The following is a 14,998-nucleotide window of genomic DNA, read 5'->3' as shown; positions in this document are numbered from 1 at the left end:
TACTGCAGACACCATCTAGCTTCAAGAAAGTCCTTAGATAAAGGGCTTTGGGTGGGGACCCAGAGAGGAGGGTGGAGTGCTTTGGGAAGGGAACGATGCCCAGAGTCAGGGACCCCAACTTACACACACACACGTCTCCCAGGCTCTACTATTGGTTGTCTTCTGGGCCTGTGGCCCCAACCACTGTGGGGAACCACAGGCCGCTGTCCTCCCCCTGTCCTGCCTCCACCCACGTTCCTTCCTCCTTTCTACATTCTAGTGAGTTGCGTTTCCCCAGCCTGCTCATTTATAAGTCCCTGGTTCCCTGCCAAGGACTCGAGGCTTTGGCAGCTCTGGAGCAGGAAGACATGGCAAGGGGCCCTGACAACATGCCAAGCTGGACAGCCCTGGTGGTGCTGGCTGCCCTGGGCACAGCTGGGACAGCGACCACCAACCCCGGTATTGTGGCCAGGATCACCCAGAAGGGCCTGGACTACGGTAATCGGATGCCTTCCTCCCTTTCCTCTCCCACCCCTGAGGGGCATTTATTGAGCACCTGCTATGTGCAGCCCTTTAAATCCAGTGTATGGCCTGCTCACAGCTCGTCAAAGTAGGTCTTCTCACCATGTTACATAGGAAGAAACTGAGGCAAGGTGCGTTGCCCTGGAACCCAGGTCTGGGAAGCGGCAGTGCTGAGATTGAGGTGCCGGACCTGAGGACTCCAAGTACTGGAGTCTGGTACTGAGGCCTCTGAGGGTCTGGAACTGGGTCTGGGCCTGGTACTGAGGCCTCTGACGGTCCTCACAGTCCCCTCCTTCCCTCTACCCAAACCCCAACTTGAGCTTTCAGGCTTTTTACTTCTTCCAAAGCTGGTTCTCGGCCCTGACATTTGCCTGGAGATCACTATCTCAGTCTTCAGCATGAGCATAACTCAGGCTTTGAGAAGGTTGGGTGGGGGGGGGGGTGTGCAGGAGTGTGGGGAGGGCCCTTCTTAATGGTCTCCTCCAGGCAGGGCTTAGAAGCCATGTTGTGCACACTACCCATCTGGGTGTCCCAGAGAGGGTCCCCCAGGCCACTCCTCCAGGCCCTGATAGAGGAGAGGGGCAGGAAGCAGCCCTGCTGACCCACTCAGATCTGTGCCAGGCACTGTTCTGGGAGCTTTACACACACCATCTCGTTTCATTGTCATGTCACCCCTGGGTCGGACGTATTGTTACTAGCAACATTTGCAGATGAGCAAACTGAAACTTGGAGAAGATACTGTGTAGGCCGGAGCGCAGCCTGGATTTGAGTTGTGGTCTTGGTCTGACGGCCCAGCGTGAAACCGCTCAATGCTGCATCCCAGTGGCAAACAGGCAGAACAGTGGGCATAACCAGCCCCAGAGAAATCCCACCGAGAAGGCAGAACCTTACCCGCTGGTGTACCACTAGGGGTGTCAGGACAGGATTCAGAGGAACCTGGTATATCATCCCTGAATTCCTACCCCAGCCCAGGCAGGACACCTCTGAATCCCAAGGCGGCAAACAGAAGCTCCACATGAGCTAGAAGAAAGGAGTTCAGGCCCTGCTCTGAACACAGTGCCAGGGTTGCCTTGAAGGCTTCATGGGAACAGAGACTTGGGTTCAGACTTTAAACCCAGAAGTCTTCAGATTCTGTCACGGCAGACTGGCTTTCCCTTTCTATGCACATCCCATGTGGCAACCACAGTGGGTTTTCTGAAATGCAGCAAATCTGCTCATGTCCCTCTCCTGACTTACCCTATTCAGTGGTTCCCTCAGGCCTTCGGATGTCTAGACCCCTAAGCATAGCATTCAAGACCCTTCAAGACCTGGCCTCTGCCGACCCATCGATCCCAGCCATCCCACGTTTTCTTTTCCCTCCACATACTGACAAAGTATGCGTTGTTTACTTTTGAACCCCCCTCCCCCACGAAAGGCCTATCCCAGGTCAGGGGTTCTGGGACAGAAGGCCTGGATTCAAACCTGCCTCCATTACTTGTCAGCTGTGTGGCCACCTTTCTGAATCTCAGCTTCCTTACCAGAGAATTGGGGGTGGTAATGGACCTACTTCCTACTGAATTATTCAAATTCAGTAACTTAATACATGTACGGAGCCCAGAGCAGTGCCTGGCACAGAGTCAGCACTTGAAAAATGTTTTATTATTATTATTATTATTATTTCCTAACTGGCTCTTGGAAAACCCAAAACCTGGGATCCCTCAGTTTACTAATTACTCCTTCTCAGGTAACATTTGCCTTCTCACTGGTTCTTTGATGCTGTTAGCCATATAATAACGGATGGTAGAATTCCTGACATTAGGGCATTCACTCATTTATTCATCCAACACATATTAAGTGCCTTCTAATATTAAGTGCCAGTCACTGTGGTAAGTGTCGGAGACGTTTATTTACATTAGTAAATAAGACAGGCATTGCCACTGACCACGGGGGCAGAGAGACATTAATCAAGAAGTCACATGAATAAATGCATAAGTACAAACAGTAATGGGCTCTCCAAAGGAGGTGCCCACCGCATGGTAACGAGGGGGTTTGCTCTCATCTGCTGGGTCAGAGAAAGTTCCCAGAGGAAGTGATGATCGAGCTGACTAGAAGTTGACCTGGTGAAGTAGGAGGGAAGGGCTTCCTAGGCAGCAGGAATGGTACATGCAAAAGTCCCGTGGGGAGAGAGTCCAAAAGCCGAAGAGATGGAGTATTGGTGAGGGCATAGCACAGAACTAGGCACAGAGTAGGTGTTCAATAAATACCCGTAGGATGCATGATTGCGTGTTTGGGGGATGATATTTTACACCAGGGACTGGCAAAGTACAGCCCACAGGCCAGATCTGGGCCACTACATGTTTTTGTGTGGCCCACTAACTAAGAATGGCTTTTACATTTTTAAATAATTGAAAAAAGCCAAAAGAAGAATAATATCCTACAGTATGTGAAAATTATATGAAATTCAAATTTCGGTGCTCATAAATAAAGTTTTATTGGAACACAGCCATACCCATTTGTTTACATATTGTCTGTGGCTACTTTGGGGCAATAACCGCAGAGAATAATGGCTGTAACAGAGACAGTATGACCCACAGAGCTAAAAATATTTACTATCTGGCCCTTTACAGAAAACCTTAGCTTTAGACCTTTTCAATCCTGTTGTCCCTGCAACGGACAGGGGGGCAAAGGCCCAGAACCTGCCCTGACCTGCCAGCCCAGGCCCCCAGGCTCTGCCTCTGACCATTACCCCTACTCTCTGCCCTCAGCCAGCCAGCAAGGAGTGGCCGCGCTGCAGAAAGTGCTGGAGAAGATGGAGATTCCCTCCTTCTCAGGAAGCTTTAAGATCAAGCATTTGGGGAAAGGTTCATATAACTTATACAGGTGAGGTCTATCAAGCTCAGTCCTCAGTATGCAGGACTTTCTAGTGTTCTGGGGCCACGAACGTCTTGAATTGCAGAGCCACCAACTGCTAAACTCGGAGAGAGTAGGATCCCAAAGCCAGTTTTTACACCATCCCAGGGAGATACAATCCCCCAAACTGAGCATGGAGGAAGCCACAAAAACTGTCTTTCAGGCATTCACCATGACTCTTTGGGGGATGTCATGAACCTCAAAATTCTGCCAGGCACATATATCAATTAGGATTTGGAGGAGGGGGTTCAAGAACAGAAAACCTAATCCAAAACTGCCTATTTTATCAGCTCACATTACTGAGATGTTCCTGGAGTAGTCTGGCTTTGGGTTCAGCCTGAGACAAGATCAAATGTCATTGAACCCTGTTTCTCTCTTGCCACTTCTCAGTATTACTTACCTTTGGGAGGTCTAATTTCCAGCAAGGATGTCCCCTCCAAGAGGCAAGATGACTGCCAGCATCTCCTCGGCACTGCCAGTGCTGTGGAAAGAGAGCACCTTCTCCTTGCAACTGAAGCAAAAAACCCTAAGATTCACTCTGATTGGTCCATTTTAGGTTATGTACATACTCCTGAACCAATCACTGTGGCCGGGGGAATAGGATATGCTAATTAGCTTATGCCCAATCTCCACCCCCTGAAGGTGGAGGTGAAATCAACTTTCTTTGAAACAACATGGCATATATGTGGGGAGGACGTTCCTCCAAAGTTAAATGACAATTGTTCTGTTACCACAAGAAGAAGGTGTGGGTGCTGGGCAAACAACCCATAAATGTCCTATAGAGAATTTTATATACCTGTTCACTCAACAAATATTTTTGAGCACCTACTATGTGTCTGACACAGTAGGCTTTGCTACAATAGCAAAAAAAAAAGACAGACACATTCCACCCCTTTATAGAACCTATAGTCAATGGAATAAGATTTGTTATCTTCATTGATAGTCACAGACCCTGCAAGATAGAGATTACTGTACCCATTTTACAAATGAGGAAACTGAGGCTCAGGATGATTAAGTGACATGCCCAGGATCACACAATAGTAAACTGAAGAGCAGGATTCAAATGCAGATTTGTCTGACTTCAAAGCCTAGCCACTCTGCCCAATGCCCACAGAATTCCCAAGGCTGCTCTCGTAGCTTCTGGGTTCTCCTGGAGTGGATGAGGTGACGAACTGGGTTGGGGGTGGGGTGAGTCTACTTTAGCCATTGACTGAGGCTAACTGAACATTTCTTCTTTGCAGCATAGTTGTCCGTGGAGTCCAGCTTCCCAATTCCCAGATAAAACTATTACCCAATGAGGGCCTTGAACTCTCCGTGACAAATGCCAATATCAAGATCAGTGGAAAATGGAAGGCACGAAAGGATTTCATGTACGTTTCTAAGCTTGCGGTTTGTTGAGTGTATAGGTGAGCTCTTGGTGGTGCTGGAAGGGATGAGAGCCAGGATCTCAGGAATGCACAATTTTTACTTTGCACATCACCACTTGTCCCCACAGGGTTCCTGGGGGAATTTTTCACATAAGAAGATTCAACATAACCCTTGGTTAATAGTTGAACATTTGTTTACATCTGAATGCAGGACACTGGCAAGGCTAAGCTGGTGCCATGTGCCTAGGATGGAAGACTAACTGGTACCTTTAAGTTACCCCTTTATCAGTTAGCTATATTGTTGTGTAAAAAACGTCCCAAACTCTGTGGCTTAAAGCAAGTCATATATTATCAATTACATATCTGTGTGTCAGTTGGGGTTCCCTGGTCTAGGTTGGGCTCAGCCGAGGCAGCTGTGCTTCACCTGTATCTCCTCCTACTCCCTGGACCAGTGGGCTAGCCAGAGCATGTTCCTGGTGATGACAGGGATGCAAAAAAAGCAACCAGAAACATGCAGGTCCTCTTAAGGCCTAGACTCAAAACGGCCCACGGTCACTTCTAGTCATATGCTATTGGCCAAAGCAAGTCATGTAGCCACGCCCAAAGTCAAGACCAAGGGAATGCACCATTCCCCCAACATAGGCCAGGGTGAGAGTACGGGTGCAGAGAGGAATGAAAACTTGGGGCAAATCATGCAAACCACAACTCTAAATCTAAATATTGGGCTTTCACCACAGTGACTCTGTCCACTAATGATAGTGGCATGGACTGACCAATCACTTTAGCAACTTCTTTGTGGGGAATCCGGGGAGAAAATGGAGAAGGCATGTTGATGAGAATTAGACTGTGAATCTGCCTTCCTTTACAAGGGCCATTGAGTCTGTCTGGTCCCCCCAACAAGAATTGCTTAACTCTTCACTTGGGCTCTTTTGCATCTCATTTCACTTATTGGTCACAAAAAAAAAAAAAAATAACGATATTTCATCACATTATAGAAGAGCTGACAAACTACATTCATGTTCACAGTCTTATCCAAAATGTATTTCATCCCTGAAGGAGGCATTATTAACCCCACTTAATGAACAAAGACATTCATTAATTAAAGTCATTGGCTCCAAGCACTCAGCTTTTTAGTGGCAAAGCTGGTGCCTACTTCAGATCCAGGGTCCGGGTGAGGAAACTGAAGCTCAGAGAGGTTAAGAAACACTCCCAAAGCCACACAGCATGGACAGAGTCTGAGGCAGTGAGTAAGAGCAGGGTTTTGCCAGGAGGACATGCATTGAAACTTTAGTTTGGTATCCTGGCTCTTTCACTCAGCTGCTGTGTGACCTTGGGTAAGTTGCCTCCCTCTACGAACTCTGTCTCCTCACCTGGAGTGGGGATAATAGCAAAACCTACCTTTTAGCACTGGAATGACGTTCGAATGACAGTGGGGAAGAAAGTGCTTGCTCCAAGTCTTCTTTTTGTCTCCCTTCAGCAAAAGCAGTGGCAACTTTGACCTGAAAGTGGAGGGCATCTCCATTTCGGCTGGTCTGAAGCTGAGCTGTGACCCCACCTCAGGTCACTCCAACATCACCTGCTCCAGCTGCAGTAGCCATATTGACAGAGTCAGAGTGCACGTTTCACGCAGCAGCATGGGGTATGACCTCCTGGGGCTGTGGATGGGAGGCAGGACATCACGGAGAACTGTCCTAATCTTCTCCATATTCAGAAAACACATCCCAAGCGCCGCCTCCATGCCAGGCCTCATTCAGAGGCCGCGGGTATAGGGGAGGGAACAGGAGTCCCCACATGGATTGGATACTGTCCCTGCCTCAAAGGGTCACTCGTTCATTCAACAGGCATTCAGCAGACTTTACTGAGCACTTACTCTGCCCAGGCTCTGGGCTAAACACTGGATGTTCACTAAGTTATACACACCTCACCACAAAGGTATAAGCGTTCACCCATCCATCCAGTCCATAAGTATCGACTAAGAATCCACTATGTACCAGGCTTGTGCAGCACGCTCGGGAAACAGCAGTGGCCAATAACAATTTAGCAATAGCTAACAGAAACTGGAGGCTTACGGTGTGCCCAGCACTGTTTCAAGCCTGTGTCGTGTCCCATTCGATCCACACGATGGCTATAAGGTTATTATTGCCCATTTTCAGGCAAGAAAACCAAGGCATGGAAAGGGCAGGAAACCACCTGAGTTTTCATACCTAGTGAGCGCTGAGAAGGGATTCAGCCCAGGACTACATGGCCCCAGATTCTTACCCACACAGTCCGTGTTCTCTTAAAGTTTCCAGCCCAGTGGGGAAGACAAACATTAATCAAATCATTGCATTAACGAGGGGCTCACGAAGAATTTCAAAAGGATGTAAGAACTAAGAAAAAGAGGTACAGAGTGCTGCGAACACCTAGTACAGGAGGATCTGACCTAATCTGGGGGCTCACCAGCTCTTCCTGGGTGAAAAGACATTTGAATTGAGATGAAAAGAATAAGCAGGAGTTGATTAGGCGGCTATTGGGGACAATGGGTGTTTTAAGCAGAGGGAACAGCATGTGCAAAGGCCCTGGAGTGGGAGGGAGCACTGGACACAAGAGGATAGGACAGAGCAGTGTGGCTGGAGTGCAGAGAAGAGGCGGAGGAGTGAGGAATGAGGCTGAGACAGGCCAGGGGCCCAGCCGTGCCCTTTGGAAGATATAACCTCATAAGCAGGTAACCGCACACAGGGTGCAAGGCGTCTAATGGGTTGTGTGCAGTTGGAGCCCAGAGATGAGGGAACCTAGTCCTATTTGGAGGAGGGAAGAAGGCTTCCCAGATGAGGCAGCCTCCCCAGTGCAGCCCAGGGACCCCTGGGAAGCCTCATGCATGTCCCCACATGTCAATTTCCAGGTGGCTGATCCAACTGTTCTACAAAAAAATCGAGAATTCGCTCCGAGACACCATGAACAGAAAGGTAGGAGGGGCTCAGGTTGTCCTCACCGGTCAGAGCCTGACGGGCACTCCATGTCCATACACCTCATGCATCACTGGACGCTTCTGCTCTCACCCCAACCTCTCCGGCAATCCTTACAACTCTTTGGAACCACAAGTCCAGCTCTAAAATGCATGTTTTTGTTTTTTTTTTTTAAGATTTTATTGGGGAAGGGGAACAGGACTTTATTGGGGGAACAGTGTGTACTTCCAGGTCTGTTTTTCCAAGTCAAGTTGTTGTCCTTTCAATCTTAGTTGTGGAGGGTGCCGTTCAGCTTCAAGTTGTTGTCCTTTCAGTCTTAGTTGTTGTCCTTTCAGTCTTAGTTGTGTTGGGTGCAGCTCAGCTCCAGGTCCAGTTGCCGTTACTAGTTGCAGGGGGCGCAGCCCGCCATCCCTTGTGGGCGTTGAACCGGCAACCTTGTGGTTGAGAGGATGTTCTCCAACCAACTGAGCCATCTGGGAGCTCAGCGGCAGCTCAGCTCAAGGTGCCTTGTTCAATCTTAGTTGCAGGAGGCGGAGCCCACCAATCCCTTGCGGGACTCGAGGAATTGAACTGGCAACCTTGTGGTTGAGAGCCCACTGGCCCATGTGGGAATCGAACCGGCAGCCTTCGGAGTTAGGAGCATGGAGCTCCAACCGCCTGAGCCACCAGGCCGGCCCTAAAATGCATGTTCATTAGAGCAGTCATGTTCATTCTTCGGAGGGGTCCAGTGAGAGATTAAGAAAGGGTCGCATCCCCACAGCAAGCCCCTACCACGTCCGCTTGGGCCACTTCTGCTCTCTCCCCAACATTCCTGCCTACCCTCTCCTCTCATAGCCCTCAGGCCTCTTTCCCCAGCCCCATCGCACCCCAAACCCCCTTCGGGGTGTTCCCTACCCAGAAAATGTGCAATTGAGGAAGCTGCTAGTCTGGCGTGCAGCTAAACTGTTTTCTGAGGCTGGAACTGGCACCAGCCAGTGCTCCAACCCTGCCTACATCCTAATCTCCCGGCCAACTTCGTCAGTGGAGAACAGGGCCATTCATTGGGCTTGTTTTCTATTAATAGACCATCAGCTTCCAGGAATCCTGTGAGCCTGTCTCACAAGCTAAGTAAGCACGAGCTTTCTCTCCAGAGGGCAGTGGGGAGCCATTGAAGGTTCTGGTCAAAGGGGGGACCTGGCCAGATCTGTGTTTTAGAACACTTTCTCTGGTTGCTGTGAAATGGCTCGAGGGGCCAAGAGTGGGGGCAGTAGTCTTGGGGAGACTGAGGAGGCTGTGCAGTCTCCCAAACAGGAGACGTGTTTCCCCGTCGAAGCCACCGACAATGTGCACAGGGAAACACCAACCACATGAGGTCATTTATCGGCAGGCACTCTGTCAAAAGCTTTTTATTTTATTTTAATTTTTTTTTTATCAATGCATGGCTGTCAAAATGCATAACACAGTGGATTATAGAACGACTTTCAGAGTGAGAATCTCTGGATTTTATTTCTGGCTCTAGGGCTTAACTAGCTGTGTAAACTTGAGCAAATTACTTGAACTTTCTGAACCTCATTTTCACCATCTGTGAAATAGGGACATTGATATCTTCTTTATGAAGCTATTGTATGGATTAGTGAGATTCTGGAGGCGGTGTGTTCACCCACCAGCCCAGCAGACCCACGGTTCAACTGTCTGTGTAATTAAGTAATAGTATGAGGGGAGTGTTAGGATATATTTAATATTTGTAACTATTAAAACAGATTACCGTGTTTTCCCGAAAATAAGACCTAGTCAGACAATCAGCTCTAATGCATCTTTTGGAGCAAAAATTAATATAAGACCCAGTCTTATTTTACTATAATATAATACCCGGTCTTATTTTATTATAATATAAGACTGGCTCTAATATAATATAATATAATATAATATAATATAATATAATATAATATAATACAATACCAGGCCTTATATTAATTTTCGCTCCAAAAGACGCATTAGAGCTGATTGTCTGACTAGGTCTTATTTTCGAGGAAACACGGTATTTCTTGGTAGCACCTTAAGGGTGGCCTCTCGGTAGCACCCAAGCGAAAAAGTCATAATGCTGTTGCTAGTGAAGATGATGATGGTGGCGACAGTGAGAAGGAGGAGGTAGAGAATGGCCTATATAGGTCAAGTGCTTACAGTGGGCTTGGCACTATGCTAAGAACTCTTTACGAGGATTCTAGCATTTAATCCACACAAAATCCTTACAAGAAGGGTATCATGATTATCCCCATTCTAGAGATGAACAAACTGAGACACAGAGAGAGGAAGTGGTAGTGCTAGGATGCAAACCCAGGCCACCCCACTTCCAGAGGCGAAGCTCTTAGTCATAGCAAGATGTTGTTTAGAAACGAGTATTGGCCTGAATGAACGAATGAATGGACAGGTAGATGGGTGAAAGAATGAACAAGGTGACAGGGTGTCCACAATGTTCGGAAGGGCCAGAAATGGGGAGGTGTGAACCGGGGAGTGGACACCCAAGGAATCCAGAGTGAAGGGTGGGGATCTGAGAGAAGAAAGAGCCTGCCTGAATCTGTGTCAGGTGTGCATGTGGGGGGTCGGGGAGGATGGAGCATGGGGAGTGGGGGCCAGCAGCAGGAAGCCAGGCTCCAGGCTGTGATGTGATTTGCTGTGATTTGGAGCCATCTGGTGGCTCATGGGAAAGCAGTATTGGAGGCCAGTGGCAGGGGGACGGCAGCTAAAGAGTCCAGCTGGCTCCAGCTTCTAGATGTGCTGCCCTGGCCCCTGGGCCACTTGGAGAAGAGGTACAGGCTCCTTAGAGAACAGCGTTCTAAGCCCTCTTGGGACATCCAGATTCGTATGTGATAAAAACACACTCCAAGAAACCAAATTTTCTCCCTCCTTCATTCCTTGCCTCCCCCTTTCTCCCTTCCTCCCCCAGATGCAATAACTTGATTGACAGAAGAGAAAAATGGAGGAACAGGTGGAGGGTGCCCTCTGGGCAAATGAAAGGGATGCAATCCCAAGGAGGAGTGAGAACCTGAGGGGTTTGGTTGGGATGGGTTGGCCTTGGGGGCCTGTGCCCAGGAGGTAGGGGGGCCCTCGGGCTGCAGCTCAGGGGAGAAGTCTGGGCTGCACACCAAGGCCTGCCTGTCAGCCACATGTTGGGAATATGGCGGAGGCGACTTTGCTTGGGTCTACCCCACCCCCAGGCAGGTGCTGAGACAAAGATTCAGCTGCAGGTAGTTTCCTGGGAGGGGATCCCAGGCAGCATAGCGAGGGGTGTGGAAGGAAGCCCGGACAGGAGCGTCACTGAGTGTGCGACTGCTGTGGGCAACTGGGGTGCAGTCCTGTGGGCGGGTCTCAGCGGAACCTGGAACACACGCCTCAGAAATGCCCCAAAGGGGTAAGGAAGCTGGGATGTTTATCCGCCAACCCTCAGCCCTCTTTGGTTGGGGCTGTTACTGGCAGGTTTAATTCCTTGGCATTTGGGAGCAAGGGTGCAGTGACCTCTGCATGGACTGTAGCAGGGGCCATGGGATTGCATAACATGGCTCTGGGGGAGCCTGTAAGTGGAAGGAGCAGGGAGCCCAGAAGGAAGCCCGGAGGAGCTCCGACATTCAAGAGCAAAGAGGAGCTCATCAGGGTGTCCCTGAAAGAGTAAGAGAGTGGGAACTGTCCTTGGTCCTGGGACTCTGGAAGGAGCATTTCTAGGAGACAGTGATCCACCATGCCAACAGTCGAGAAAGGCAAGGACAGGAGAGACTCAGTTGGATTAATGAGGCGAAGAGACTTGGGGTGACACTTGGTGGGAAGGTATGGACCCCGCTGTCCCCAGCCCCAATGCCTTCAAGTTAGGGAAGCCTGCAATTTTAATCCTGTTTTCCAGCTATCAATGCTTCAAAAGAAATAGCCCCAACTATAGTGACATAAAGCAACTACCACTTTATAATGCTCACGTATTCTGTGGATCAGGAAATTAACAGGCACGGTGGGGTCAGCTTAGCTCCATGATGTCTGGGTCTCATCTGGGAAGACCCAAAGCTCAGGGCTGGAACCATCTGGAGGGGGCCTCTCTCATGCTCATGGTGCCTGGGTTGGGAAGACTTGGAGGCTCGGCTCAGGTGGGGCTATTGACAGGAGCAACTACCTGTGACCTCTCCAAGGAGCTGGGGCTTCTCACAGCATGTCACTAGGTTTCCAGAGGGAGCAACCAGAGAGGCAGCCTTTCAAGAGACAAAGTGGAAGCTGCACAGCCTTTTATGATCTCATCTCTGAAGTTACACAATGTCACTTCTGCCATGTTCTTTTGTTAAAAGCAAGACACTACACCCACCCTGATTCTAGGGGAGAATTCACAGACTCCACCTCTTGATGAGGTGGAGCAAGACCCTAGTCCAGAAGAGCAAGTGGAATGGAATATATAACCTGCCACATTCTATTTTACAGATTAAAAAAAAAAAAAAAGATTCTAAAGAAGTGGAGTAACTTTCTTAGTGACAGAATTACCATGTGACTCAGGTCTATTCAGACCTGTGCTTGTTCCCCTGTGAGTCATGTGGGGAACAGGGAGGGCTTCTCTGGCCATACTCAGCAAAGGTGAGAGGTCCCACGCAGACTTGAGCAGAGGGCCTGCACCTAGCTCCCAGAAACACAGATATAGGAGAAGGCTGACCACTGAAACCTCCTGTTTGTTTTTTCTCCACTTCATCCTGCAAAAGATCTGAGGCAGCAAAAACAAACGGATAAAACAAGCAAACAAAAAAATCCCACATTAAATAATAGAAACCGTAAATACCCATTAGGAAAGTTCCACACTAAAGTAGGAAATAAAATGCAGATACACAGGTCATCCAGTCATATACAGTTACTATTTCTAAGCTGCATGTTGGACTCCGAGCTTCCTGGTAGCCAAAGAGAAAAGGGAAATTTGATTAGTTTCATGATTTTCAAGGAAACATTCCAGGAAAGCAAAATGTGTCCAGATCATTATTCCCAAAGCACATTTTCCACTGTGGGCAGCCCTCACTGATCACTTCTTTTGTTCTCCCTAGATCTGCAAGGCTGTGACCGATTCTGTGTCCTCCAAGCTGGAACCTTATTTCCAGACACTGCCAGGTGAGTGCTGTGTGGGACGGAAGAAGCTAGGATAAAGTGGGGAAGAGGGATGTAGATAGAAAGAGTATGATGGAGTCAGCACTTTTCTCGACAGGCCTGGATCTGGGTAGGAATGGGTAGAACAGATTATTTTCAAATGGCAGTTGGCGTTGGATCCCTATGGTCCAGGTCCTTGTGGCAGGTACAGAAGGAGGTGGAAAAGCAGCCCACAACCTCTCATTCCCCTACCCCTGTAGGGGCCAAGCAACCAAATACCTTTAGCTCTCTGAGGCCAGACACACATAACTGGCCTCAAATTTGAGGCTTGTCATTTCAACTCCCTGCGCCTCAGTTTCCATATCTTTAAAATGGGGACAATTCTCTGTATCCCTAAGTGCTTGGTAAACTGTGAAGAGCTGCAGTATGTGCGAGAGCACTGCTCTGGCTGAGTGCTTACCATGTGCTATGCACCCAGCAGAATTATCTCCTCTCGGCCTCCCAACTTTACCACGAAGAAACAGAGGCACAGAAAGGAGCTGTGACTTGCCCAAGGTCACAAAGCCAGTAAGAAGCAGACGCCGGCTCCAAATTCAGGTTTTCTTACTCCAGAACCTGTGCCCCAAACTGCTACCTGGACTCCCTCTCTGGGAAATCTGGCGTGGCACGCATAAAGTTCGTGCCCACGGACAATGCATTACCTTCCTCCACGCACCACCCAACCCCTCCTGGGGCAGAGCCAATCCTGGGGATGTTCAATGCAGTTCCGGTGTCCAAGGTTTGGCCTCATCAGACAGGAAAAAGATGTTGTTTTGAATCCTAGCTCTGTCACTCACCAGCTGTGCCATCTTGGACAAGTTGCCATTTTTGAGCCTCTAACATGGGAAGGAGGAGCTAAAGGAGGAGCCAATATTCATTTAATTCTCATTGATTACTACTGGGAAATAGAGAAACTGTTCGAACCTGAGCCAACCTGGGCTCAGCCTGGGATATTATCACTGCTAATCTCTACGCCTTCTGGCTGTTGAGCCCCTCCCATGTACAGGGCATTGGGCATACACCTTCTCACTCACTCCTCCAGCACCTGTGAGCCACAGTTATTACCTCATTCTACAAATGATAAAAAGTGGCTCAGAGAAGCAAAAGGACGTGTCCAAGGTCATATAGAGTCCAATTCAAGCCCAGGTCTCTCTGCTCCTTGACACTGTGTTTTAGCCTCATCTGGGGGGAAGATGGTGTCTGTGAATGTGGGGTATGTGTTCATTTTCCTTAAAAGGGAGCTCAGGGTGGGCTCCCTGGAGGTGGTGTGAATGGAACTAACACTGCAGTTCTTGATTCAACTTTAGGGGATGCTAACCCTACACTCCAGGCCCCAAAGACGCTGCCATGGGGAGCCAGCTCATGGTCCATCTTCTTTCCCTCTAGTGACAGCCAAAATAGATAATGTGGCCGGAATCGATTATTCGCTGTTGGCACCTCCTACAGTCACAGCTGAGACCCTGGATGGGCAGCTGAAGGTGAGACTTACTCTGAGAATCATATGCCCTCACTCCAGGGGACGTCCATCCCCATTTGAAACAAATCTTACAATGACCCCACCCCTTTCCTCTCTGTCCTCAACCATCACCACTCCTGCTCTACTCTTTGCATCTTCCCCTGCTGCAGTCACACTGGCCTCCCTGCCATTCCTGAAATGCACTGTGCCTGCTCTTTCCCCTGGGCCTTTGCACTTACTGCTCCTTCAGCCCAGGAGGCTCTCGCCCAGATATCCGCATGAGCTCTCCCTTCCTTCCTTCAAGTCTGCTCAAATATCCTCTCCCTAGAAATGCCTTCTCAGACCACTGTTGCTGGAATAGTTGCTCCCTCTTCTTCCCGCATACTCTGCTTTTTTTTTTTTTTTCTCAGCAGCACTTATTACTAACACATACACACAGAATCACGAGTCTGTCTCCTTCACTAGGATGAAAGAGAAGGGGCTATGACTGCTGTGTTCTTTACTGTGTGTACAGCATCTAGAACTGCGCTTGGCATGTAGTAAGTGCTCAATCAATGTTTATTGGGTGAAGTTTCATTTCATGCCACTTCCCCCTCATGCACCACTTTCCAACCAGACACCTTTTCAATACATCAAGCTTGTTCCCTCATCAGGGACTTTGCCCTATCCTGTCCCTCTGCCTGAAGTGCCCTCCCTCCCTTCCCTTCCTTTACCTGCTGGCTTCT

General features: G+C 48.9%; 1 protein-coding gene across 1 annotated transcript in view; it reads left to right on the top strand.

The window, feature by feature from the left end:
• The first annotated feature begins 263 nt into the window (after positions 1-263).
• The window catches only part of BPI (bactericidal permeability increasing protein), a 30,023-nt gene continuing 15,288 nt past the window's right edge, over positions 264-14,998 (top strand). Inside the window, exons 1-7 of the mRNA XM_033095498.1 lie at positions 264-477; positions 3,246-3,360; positions 4,632-4,760; positions 6,235-6,396; positions 7,639-7,702; positions 12,739-12,802; positions 14,204-14,295. Of these exons, the coding sequence (XP_032951389.1) occupies positions 348-477; positions 3,246-3,360; positions 4,632-4,760; positions 6,235-6,396; positions 7,639-7,702; positions 12,739-12,802; positions 14,204-14,295 (756 nt within the window). The 5' untranslated portion in view covers positions 264-347. The remainder of the gene's footprint in view (positions 478-3,245; positions 3,361-4,631; positions 4,761-6,234; positions 6,397-7,638; positions 7,703-12,738; positions 12,803-14,203; positions 14,296-14,998) is intronic.

This window comes from Rhinolophus ferrumequinum, chromosome 23 (assembly GCF_004115265.2).
Source record: "Rhinolophus ferrumequinum isolate MPI-CBG mRhiFer1 chromosome 23, mRhiFer1_v1.p, whole genome shotgun sequence".
Classification (NCBI taxonomy): Eukaryota; Metazoa; Chordata; class Mammalia; order Chiroptera; family Rhinolophidae; genus Rhinolophus; species Rhinolophus ferrumequinum.
This window is presented reverse-complemented; position numbering and strand designations above follow the sequence as displayed.